General features: G+C 40.0%; 1 protein-coding gene across 9 annotated transcripts in view; it reads left to right on the top strand.

Annotated features, from left to right (window-relative positions):
* The first annotated feature begins 402 nt into the window (after positions 1–402).
* The window catches only part of mical2a (microtubule associated monooxygenase, calponin and LIM domain containing 2a), a 48,235-nt gene continuing 36,559 nt past the window's right edge, over positions 403–12,078 (top strand). For 2 of the 9 annotated variants that reach the window (XM_038701944.1, XM_038701945.1), the window contains exons 1-2: positions 424–934; positions 9,145–9,514. In XM_038701944.1, the coding sequence (XP_038557872.1) occupies positions 9,254–9,514 (261 nt within the window). In that variant the 5' untranslated portion in view covers positions 424–934; positions 9,145–9,253. Of the gene's footprint in view, positions 935–9,144; positions 9,515–12,078 lie in introns of all 9 variants that reach the window. The other 7 variants (XR_005442262.1, XM_038701948.1, XM_038701949.1 and 4 more) reach the window with 6 other exon arrangements.

Genomic DNA, 12,078 nt, shown 5'->3' with positions numbered 1-12,078 from the left:
CCCCTACAGCTTGTTCTGAAATTGGGCCACTTTTTTCATGTAAGATATTTTGCTGTTTGCCATCATTTCTCCAATGCTGCTATCTATGAGCATGAGCACCACAAACAAAATCCCATTCATCTCAATTTACCTCAACTGACACTGGCCAATCTTTAGGTAAGTGAGGAAATGGGTTTAATAATTTAGGCGAACCAGAGTCCTGTGAACCCAGACTGTAATTTTATAGTGCGGCCCCAAGATGGCGTCATTTGCTTTCATACTAAATATATCCGGGCCGGGGACTCCAGAGTTTACGCACACGTTTGCAGTGTTTGCTCAATGCTTTTGTCCATGTGCTCCTACAGTACAGTTTCTGCTGACACTTTGTAAAATGTAACCTTTTTATTGACTAACCGTGGTCCGGGGACGTATATATATATATATGTCACAGGTGGCCTCGTTGAAAGGAGGACCTTAAGAGCTAACATTGGTAACGTTAAGTTTCCATCTTGAAATTAATCAATTAGTGGTTGAGTTATACCTTTCTTCATAATCTTTACATTTTAGTTAGGCTAACGATTTAAGTAACGTTATTTGCAGTCCACCCACATTCAGTTAAACTCCCAAATACCCAGTCTGTAGTGTAATTTGTCATTTCAACCTGTGGGGCAAACTCGCAGGCTGTCAGAAGACGGTGGGTGGTCGTTTAAGTAGTTGAACTATGTTTTTGGCACGAGAAAGTCTGGATCCTCTGGATTAAACAGAAGCCACTTTAGCTGCTCAGGGATGTGTCCGACTTTAGAGCACCGCCCTCAAACACTGGACACAGCTGCACAGAGAAACTGCTGCCCGTCAGGCTGACTGAGGACCCACACGCTTTACACGACAGTCCACAGGACCTGTGTTTGACCGAAGACCTTGAAAGGAAATAGTTTGGATTAGATTGAGATATGAGGTAAGTTATTTTGTGTTAAGCCTTGTAGTTTTTTTGTCTTTTCTAATCAGGTGGGTGGTGTGAGCTTGAGACACCTGACAGAAGTGCTGTTTTCCTTATTTGACAAAACAAACTCCCAGTGACACACAAGGGTTCTAGTATGACAACCAGACAAGGTTATATTAACAGCCATCGAGTAGCCTACGGATCACTGTATGAGCTCACTATCAACACTGGCTATTACATTAGTCTCAATTAGAAAGTTAATAGTGGGTTAATGCTGATTTGGTATGCTGCCGTTTGTCTATAAGCAAGGTATCAGTGTTTCTGGTGAGTTTGGAGTTTAATGAAAACGTCTTTAAATCTCCTGTCTTTTTTATGACCGATGTGATTGAACATTGTCTGACAGAGGAGTCAGACATCTGGGCTTGTTTCTGCTCCCTGATAACAAACAAAAGGTTATCTTGACTTGCAACCTGCATTTTTGTGATGCTGATGTTTATGTCGTAAATCACTTTTGAGCATAAATCACGTTCAAGTGCCTGGGTGGCTGCTTTTCAAACATGCCTTAAAACAAACCCATTCAAGATGAATTTGCAGATTTCAAAGCTAAAAGTGGTCCTGTCAGTACAAGTTAATGAACTTTACCCGATGTTTAATTCTTTTCAGCCTTACTTAAGTCAGACTCCACCTGCTCAGCAGCTTCCAGACTGTAAATAGCCCTCATTCTGTCTTTGAGGTTGTAATGACACAAACTGCACAATAAAGAAAGGTGTGGCATTGACAGGCTGTGCTTACTGAATGAAACTCAGTAAGTGACAGAAGCTGCCTGTGAATTTTTTCTAGTGTGTCATATATGCATCTACGGATCAAATACACAGCTGAGCTCTGATAAACACTGGATTCTTGATGAAGCAGGACAAAATGGTCAGGCTCAAAAACATTTGGACCAAATGAGGGGGAAAAAAGTTGTCATAAAGAAAATTCTATATGATAAATTTGTCAGACTTTATAAACTCTTCAGTAAGACTAATCTGCTTCTCCCTCTTCTATGTTTCAACATACCCCATGAGCACCCCGGTCTGGTATGATTCATATGTCCTGCAAGATGATGCATGATTCGTTCAGCAACATTCTTAAAGGGGGTCACTAGAGTCATACAAACAGCGGTAGTTCTCCTTCCCACTGCTGTGTGAGCAATCATTTCCTGTCTACTTTACGACTGTTGAAGATATAGCGCACCCTTCTCCATTAAACTGTAAGAACCAAACTGCCAGTGAACGTGTTAACATCTAAACAGCGTTCATAGTAACTGGGTCTCTGGTCCAGACGCTGATAGTCCGTGTGATTTATGCTCATAGAGATTAACAACGTCTTTGTGCATAAACATTCAACTGCAAACCATGTTATTCTCCCCCTGCTGGAATTTCCCTCTGGGTAAGCCTTCTTTGAGTTATTAATTTGACTATGTTATAAAATATATGGAAAGATACAGTAAACAGTGCAGATACAGTTACCTTAGAGCCAAGACATACAAACATCACAAGATCCTAAGGCTGTTTATTCAAGCTGTATGAACAAATGCATCTAACGCCCTGGACTTCACTGCAACACAATGAGAAAACTAAACTAATTCAGTGGACATTTATATACAATCTTCCACATTTTTCAAACTGTCCTTTGACTGTTGCCAAAATGTCTGAAATAACTCTTAGCATGAGAGGCTTCAACACTGCTCCAGTCGCTTACAACTGGGGATTCTTGTGCCAGCCTTTCACATTTAGTTTGTAATTACCAGCTTCACTAGAGTTTAACTTAACAACAGTGTGTGGAGATAAAAACAGCATTACAGAAAGCTGCACAAATCCCTCCAATCATGCAGCCAAAGGAAGGCTTATAATGATGCTTACAAAAAAATAAATCTAAAAATTACGTCAACTGCCTTGCTTTTTACATGACCTGACTGTAGATAACACACCACAGCATTTCAGACTCTCAGTCCTGTATGTTGTAGCTGCATTTGGCACTACCTGTCGACGCTGTTACGGCAGCCTTTGGCAGCTCAGATTGACACACAATTGAGTGTTACGTATGCAAGTCTACTCAGCTGACAGTGGTTATAGCTTCTTACAGGTACACATAATTAATACCAGTAAATGTGAGACATCATTTAAAAACTTAGCATTTCAGTTTTAAAAACAACAAATAATGTCGTAGAAGAGATACATAGATCAAACAATTTACTGGATAAATCAGCGAATGAATGTCTTAGTGAATGAATCAGTCAGTTAACAAATCCAAGTTATAAAGAAATGTGAGGACGTCATGCTGTGGATGAAAACAATGTTAATGTAAAATGGGGCCCGATAAACTGACTGAATGGAAGCTTGTACTCATTATTGCCAGGGAGGTGTTATAAACTTTCTCCTTCCTCTCTGCAATATGTTTCCTTCCTTGTTCCACAGCTTAAAAATGGACACGTGCGTCCAGGCGTCAGTCACACAGAGCAGATGGGAACTTTCAGAGATAGGTGGGGCATGTTGTTTCCCGTAGCCGGCTAGTAATTGCAGTAAAAGTTTGCTGCTGTATCAGAAAAAAACAACATAATTGTAATGGGACATATCACATCGAAAACAATAGCACATTTGAAGATGGAGCCACAGAAGGAGGTACAGGGAACCTTTGCTGTGGTAAATTCACCCCGGGATATCATGAACACTTTCCATCTGGCAGGGACAGGGAGCACACTGAAAAGGCTTTTAAAATATATCTTAGTCATGCTTTAAACTCACAGAGGTGGAATTTTACAGAGGCAGCTCACCTCCGAGCTTTGATCTGGACAGGAAACCAGACGCTCGCCACAGGAAAAGTTTGGATGGGAGGCGTCTGAGGGAGCTCATGCACTTTGCTGCACTTTTTTTGAAATTGTAAAAAAAGGCATCAGATCTATGTCAGTGCATCACCAGGATTCACTTTAACTACTAACACACTCTTGGTGTTGGAGCAAGCAGCCAAACAAGTTTTTAAAGCTTAGTTTTCTGAGAAGCAATAGTCTGTGTTGCTTCCTGGCTCTGCTAGAGTTTAACACAGGTGAACCCAGAACACTTGGCTGTTATTGAGTTGGACTTTGTACATTTTTGTGTGAGGTTTTGTTGTTTACATGTTCTGGCCCTGTTGATATCTTTTCAGGTCATGTGCTGTTTTCTTCTGCAACACGACGCTTGTCTATTCTGAGTCTGGCTTTACTGATAGTTGGCTTATGGAATCCGCAATTCCTGCCAGGTGGTAACACTACCACCTCAACCTTCACTGAGCCCCCCTGTGTTATGAATGAATGAGAGATGCCCAGTGATCTTTCACCCTCACTGCCTCTCAGCTTGCAGCTTGTCTTCACCTTGTGGTTTATATTTATTACATTTCGTATGCTTAAGGGGATCCATGTTCACTAATTTGAAATGGTCTGATGAATCCTCACTATAATCCTAAAAAATCCAGTAGACTAATTTATTGTAACAAATGAGTATGCGCAGTTAGTCAGAATAATTGTTCAAGTGAATTGTTTGTGTCAGTAACTGTGCAGGCGTCTCTGCACAGTGTGTCCAGCTAAATCATTCTCTAAAGGAGCCATGTGGTGCACACACCTCGGGGGCCAGAAGGGCCTGCAGACAGCAGCCCTGGACCTTCAAAAGCCTGCTCCTGTTTGTGTAAAACTGACAGTTTTCTCTCTGAAGTTGACTGACATTTACTGCGTTTTGCAAATGTCACTGCGTTGCTCATGTCAGTCAGATCTTCTTTTGTTTTGGCACCGCTGCCCGAACACGCAGCCAGATTTCAGAGAGCTGAGATAATACTGTGGAGCTCTGGGGGCCTGGTGAAGGGCAGAACCGGTGGGCTGAGGTCCATATGAGTGCGGTGTTTTCTGAGGCACACTGCCTGCTTATCAGGCCTACAGAGGGTTCCTTCCTGGTTTTCTTCAGTCCAGTCTGTAATTACTGTTGCTGGCTGGAGACACTACAGTATGTGCATTTCCCAGCACTCAATGTTTTCCTTGTGTTGTCAGCTTCCTATTGTATTCTGATTGTAGCCTGAATCTATGTGCTCTGCAGAAACAAAAGAAGACAGTGCGTCACTGGTTTAACTGTTAGTACAGTATCTTTACAGTTTTCTCAGTGTCAGAGTTATACTGTATGTTTTAAATAGGACTAGCTATTGCATGTACCTCTGGCAAACACATGGTTACTGTTAGGTTGTCATATACTGTACATATAAATGAATTATTTCTGTTGAAGTTAGCTACTGTAACCAATAACCACTGTACTGTAAACCAATAACACATTGATCTTACCAATAAGTATTACCTGTGTAGCCAAAGCCTGATATAGCCTAGCTTACTCCTCTGTGCCACAGAGCTCCATTGATTCCAATACTTCTTTTTTTTTTTTACATAAATGATCCACACAGTTGCACTTGGTGACATGTTCTTTCATTACTGTAATCATGGACACCATACTGTGTTGTAAATACTCACTCTGGAACCAAATGTTTATTAATCCGCTGATAAAAGCAGTCCCCAACAAATGTACTATTTACTTATGTTTGAGTAACTTTAACTAACATCTACAGTGCCTAAACTGTTTCAGGAAGTTCAGTAGGTGTATTGTGAATTTGTGCTTTGGTTTTCATGGGATTTGTTATGACAGTATGACTATAAGTGTAGACTAATGCCTGCTTTGTCCTATGAGACTTAAATATTCACTCGGTTGTTCCTTGTCTTGCCTTCCATGTTGTAGAATACTAATGATGAGGTACATCAGTGTATAATAATTCAACAAATTAATGTCATAAAGAGATCCTTGTTTGTTTTATAGGAATGTTGGAGGATGTGTGTGCATAAAAGTGTGCATGTTCTGATTTATTTACTTTTTTTGCCGCCCAGGTGTAACAGGTAATTTTTCACATTCCTAGCATTCCCCCTCTATCATACTGTAAACGATAACTTGCAATGTGTCTCAGGCACACAGCAGTGATTTTTGTTTTTATATATATATATATATATATATATATATATATATATATATATATACTCGATCGCATTATATATGTATATATCTGTAATACACAAAGTACAGATACTTTTCTCTTTGGGCAATGTGCCACAAAATTATACACAAAGTATCAGGAGATAGAAGTACTTGAATTGTTAAATATATCCAACAAACCGCAGATATCACTAGAAATTCCTCACTGTTTACAAAAAAATTAATCACTGCCCGTCACTTTCCCTATTAGCTGCAGTCGGTTTCACTCACTCAGATAATATTCTAAACAGACAGGAGACGTAAAATCTGCTACTAAACTCTCTGATCCTCTTAAGCATTATATGGTTCGGCTGTGATGTATGGTGTGTATTCACGCATGTGTATTCTTTCCGCTTCGTCTGTCATTAGTTGTATTTTTACAGCCTTACTGTGGGTTTGTTCTGTCTGCCCACAAGTGACTTTCCATTCTGTCTTCAGACTGCGATGGTGAAGTCATTGGACTCTGTCTGAGACAATGTAGTTTGAGAGCGTTGAGCATCGACTTGGCTATGAAGATAGTAAGTGGTACCTTTTCATTAGTCCTCGCAGACTCGTACAACAGATGGTTCCAATAATTGTGCCTTTTTTTTTACCACTTTACTTGGACTGAAATGTGAAAGCCTAAGTGCAGTCAACATGTCTTTATGTGAACTTTCCACCAAAGGCATGAGAGATTATTGTATGCTGGCCAAAGTTTAGAATGAAATTATATCAACATAAAATTATTACTAGCGGTTCTTGTGAAAGTACAGCCACAAACAGCAATTGTGAAAATTAAAGTTTGTTGTTGTACAGTAGTTAGACCATTTTATCCTTTTTGGCATACAATTTCTTCTCACTACCTCAAACAAACGTCTCAAAACTCAACTGTCAAAAGAAATAACTCCACAGAGGCTTCACAGAAGATATTATGTAGGCCCCAAACACTCCACATACCACATGGTAGAATACACAGCAATTTTCCCATCAGAGTCTGTTGATTAAAGCACCTGCATCATATATCACAGCTGTCTCTGGCATCGCTCGTCACTCATTGACAACCAGAGAGTAAATTCCCCAAACAACTCTGGAGGTGGTCCTGTGACTACCTGGCTGGTGCAGCCAATGAAAGGGCTAACTGAGGGTTGGGGTCATGCTGATGGGACAGTTCAAAGCTCTTCTAGGCACGTGGTAAAGGAATGTCAACTTGCCTGAGTTTGAGGCTGAATGTCTGCTATGAAAGGCCTCGGGGGTCCACAGTACTCACCAATAGGACAAGGGATTTTTGAAGCTACAAAGGTATATAAAGCAGACTGAGGGTCAGCTGGGTGCACAGTATTTCTGTGGGCTGGTTGGTGTTCTTTTCCCTGCCTGAATCTTTCTCTGAAATGTAAAACAACAGCAACACCAAAACAGGATGCAAACACAAAGCCAAACAGGATCTTGTGCAAATTAATATGCTAATTTTAGCCAAAGGGAAGCAAATGTTGTTGCTTTGGGAGCGACTTTCAAACTCTCACCACATTCAAATCACCACAAAGTCTTGTAGACAGAGTGGTCATTGAACATAGAAAACATTTGCATGCGTTGTTGTTTTGTTCCCGGCTAAATGTATGTACAATTTCATGGCGCAGTCACGTTGCCACCTGAGGCCCTGGGGTGGGGTGTGACAGCAATAGTGCATTACTGGGGGGGTCTGTTGGCCTGACCTGTCCTCTAACCCTGCCCGTCCTGCTCCATGGGTCATTAAAATATCAAAGGCAAGCTTTCCCAAAACTCACAGAAGCTGTGGACTCCACCCAAGTGAGCAGACTCATGCTTAATGCAGAAAAGTTCCACATTTTGCTTTGATGTTGAGTTCTGGCACAGATTTCCTGGCATGATTTTCAAAATGCTTGATGGTTGATTGGAGGAAATAGAAAACTACATTGTATTTAATTTTGTCAGTTCAGCTCTATTCTCACACATGTTTTATTAACGGTATCTTTCACACGCAGGCACATATGTAAGCATACTGAATGCACATACCTCAGAAGAAGGTGGGTCGTTAAGCATGCAGACCCAGTCAAAGCCGATCAATCTGTGTTAGCGTGGGCTTGTATTACAGTTAGTTTCAAAGCCCTCTCTTTTTACTGCTGAAAACATTGCCTGGTTTTCAGCTGGAATGAAAACACCGCAAGACAAATACTTTTCTGGTCCACTCATCCATGGTCAGTGCTGTGCCATTCATCAAGCACCTTCTATTCCAGGAATGAAAGCTGCTTAACAGAAACAAACACTGATCTTTAAATTGCAATAATAGGGAAACCACTTTTTGACCTTGATAAACAGAGTATATAAACTATGTGTGTACAATAAGTGTTATTTATATAGTTTTGTCCGCAAGTAAATTCAGCTGTTAGCTGTTTGTAGCAAATGAAACATTTATATTGTTGATTCCCTGTAGCCGTTATAGTAGCCTTTATTGCTATTAAGAAGGCTGATACTTCTATAAAGATGAAAATTTATATTGCCTACAATTCAAGATTCTACTACAAAACTATACAGCTGAATCCAATAAAATGCTACAGTTTTAGCAAAGTCCTAATATCTTGAAACAAAACAGTATAATTTAGATTATTTGTCCATGGTGGATATTTAATGTTGAATTGTCAATGGTTCTGTTCTGTGTGTTCACTAAACTTAAATCCATTGAAAAATCTGGTTCTATGTTGAACCAATAAGCACTATCTAGAACCACAAACAACTAATTTTACAGGCTCATATGGTTATGTCTCTGTAAAGCACAAGTAGTAAATATCCTCAACAGACTGACACATTTTTTACTTTCTTGCTTGACTTTCTCTCTAGTATTTATCTCACAGCCTTGTCTCTACTTAATGTGGGTGTAAGCTGTGTTTCAAAATGCACGTGTTGACTTAGATATTCACTGTTAATGAGAACTGGTACTGACTGCCCTCGTGACAATTCTGTAAAGTGAGCTGGACTCATAGAGCAGATAAAATTCAGCTGTGTTGTCAACTTAACTTAAATTACTTTAGCATTCCCATTTAAATGAATTGAAATATCAGGATCTATGAATAGAATATGGAAAGAATCAGTTGCTTAAAGCCATCTGTGAGAAACGCTTTGCAATGAGATGACATCAGACTCTCATGTGTCTTGGCTCCTCAGACTGGGCATGACGGTGCGGGCCAAGCTGAGGGTGTAGCCACATCTGGCAAAGAGTGCTGAAGTAAGCAGGAGCCTCAGCACACCAAACCATCTGCTGTAGCGGGGGAAGATGGGCGAGACAGAGGAGGAGAGGGATAATGTGGGGAAGCTGTTTGAGAACTTTGTCCAGGCCTCGACCTGTAAGGAAACCCTTCAGGCCTTCAACGTCCTCTGCAGACAACTGGACCTCGACCCGGCAGACCACAGCACCTTTTACAGCAGCCTGAAGGCAAAGGTCACCACCTGGAAGGCCAAAGCACTATGGACAAAGCTAGACAAGAGAATGTCCCATAAGGAGTACAAGAAAGGCCAGGCATGCGTGGGCACCAAGGTATGTTTATTAATATGTTTTGTACAGCTGTACTTGATGCCACAAAAAACTGACTAATCATAGGCCAATGCAGATGAAGGCTGTGAATTTATAAATAAGAGAGAGCAACATATATTTAAATTGAAGCACTGTACAAGTGGTTTTACATGTTTTGCCTTTTTTAGAAAGATATATATATATATATATATATATATATATATATATATGTCACTGCAAGCTATTTTCCAAAGCATACCATACATTTTTAGATTGATTTCCTACTTTCCAGTTACCATTGTTCTTTTCCGTTTATTATGAAAGTCATTTTCAGTACTTTATGTGATGGGTACTTCATCTCAATGCACATGTAGTCCATTGTTTTGTTATAAGTTATGGTATTGTTGTGTGATGACATAGTTATTTAACAGCAGCTCTTTTAAAACAAAAATATGAACTAAAGTTGAAGAGCTTTCCAAATATATCAAACTGTGGCCAGATGCATCATGACAATGGGGAAACTTGACAAAACAGATAAGAAAGACAAATGTTCACTTTGGTTGTTGTAAGTCTCTGCAAGTTGATTTTTTGTATGTAAACTGCATTAGATGAGCTGAAACATTCAGGGCTCTTTGAAGGTCAAAATTGCATTTCCCTTCTCCATGTAAAGACATTATTGATATGAATAGCATTATTACATATAAAAATATCACAGGGTTTTGCTCATACCTCATTAAAGTAGGACATTTTATGATTTAGGAAGTGTCTTTGTGACTTAACCTCATGTGGTTCCTATATTTTTTTAAACAATCTGCACTTTGTTCCTCCTCAGGACAGTTCCATGTACATTGCAGGGTACCATAGCTAAGGCAATGTCATGGTTATCAGTTTAACCTCTACCTGCCAAAACAGACCATCAACTACAGTAACATCCACTCTTTCACTGCAAATGCTCCCACCATACAGGACAGGAAATTAAATAGATATACATTGCTTTGCACTGATTCTTTCTGCTGCATAACAAAGCTGTAATGCAAACATGACATCATGTAACATTATTTTATAGACAAATGCATCGCTGAACCATCAGCACAACCCCCCTAGTGTATGTGTCTAGCCATACAAACAGTAAAATGATGTAAAATCACAGCCAAGAAACAAACACGCTGTACAATAAACACAACAAGCAACAGATGTAAACATAATCAAATGAAACATGACATGGGACATAGAAGAAAACTGTGCACTGCTACATCTAACCCTGCAGCAAAATAACACAAAAACAATCAATCACATTCAGAAAACAAATTACAGACAAAGAGGAAATTCTTCAAACCCATGTAAGAAGAGAGCTATTGAACATTCAGAGCTATTCACGAGTTGAATTATGATGAGATAGCTGACAAGGGGGACAAAGAAATCATGTTAGAGGGTGTGTGTGTGTGTGTGGGGGGGGGGGTGCACTTGGCAGTAAAGGTGATGAGGGAAAGTAGGAAAACCTGGAGGAGTGTGATTACCTTTCAGGCCTCAGCTGCCCCCAGCTTGGAAGAGTGTTTTTATTGCATAGAGAAACAGACAGCATCACTCAGCAACTCTGATTATTTGGCCCCAGTTATACGCAGGCTCTAGGCTCTTCCTAAAAGGCTGGAGTCAGGCCCAGGTTGATATTAGTGTGTTTTTAATTCTTGAGTGTGAGCTCAGTTTTACAGGTTCTGTCAGATTTAAGCCAACACCATAATCAGTAAGAGGAAAGAAGGTGAACATTTGAAGAAAGTGTGACTTGTGTCTTAAACTTTTGAGCCAAAAGTCTTAGGTCATATTTTGTAATTCTCACAATCCACAGGGTTGAGTATTAAAATTAAAAAGTGGCACTGCGTACCCAAGTAGTAAACCAGATGTACAAACAATGACTTGTGCTCATTATTGAAACACTAACTTATTATGAATTTATGAGATTTCCTTTTTTTTTTTCTAAAAGCCTGAGCTTTAATAAGTTGCTTATTAATTTCCACATGTGCACAGCTAAAGCACACTATAATCACTCACAGGACAGACAATCTGCTTTTACTTGATTACTAATTTCTCCTCTCCCATGGAGAATCACAAGGTGACGACTCGTGTTTTTATGACAGCTCAGCTCTTTAAACAGAGACAGATGTGAAATCACTCAGCGCCTCTTCTTCATATTCCCGCTGTAGCAGCAATCTTTAAAGGATATGATGTCATCTGTGTTTTATGCCCTGACACAGCTGGCTGCAGTGACACTGACCCGCAACCGCAGTGCATTTCTTTACTCGTAAAGTTTTACTGGGCACAATGATGTTGTGAATCGTTCTCAGCACACTTCATCAGTCGCTCTGCGACACCGTGCGCTTTTAGTCCTGGGATTGTAACACATCTTTATTCAACAAATTTAGACTTAATTTCAAGGGTAGACATCTTTACCTACATCGTATCAATGTGAAGCTGCAGATTCAGTATGCTGTACACAGATATTGTCACGCTGTAGTTAGACCAGACAGCGGCTACAAACAGCCTTTGCAGTCACACTGTTTGGCAGTTGGGTTTTAGGTTTGGGATTTGGCAAT

Source organism: Micropterus salmoides, unplaced genomic scaffold (genome assembly GCF_014851395.1).
Source record: "Micropterus salmoides isolate LMB-PRFRI ecotype aquatic unplaced genomic scaffold, ASM1485139v1 Ms_hic_scaffold_6, whole genome shotgun sequence".
Lineage (NCBI taxonomy): Eukaryota > Metazoa > Chordata > Actinopteri > Centrarchiformes > Centrarchidae > Micropterus > Micropterus salmoides.
This window is presented reverse-complemented; position numbering and strand designations above follow the sequence as displayed.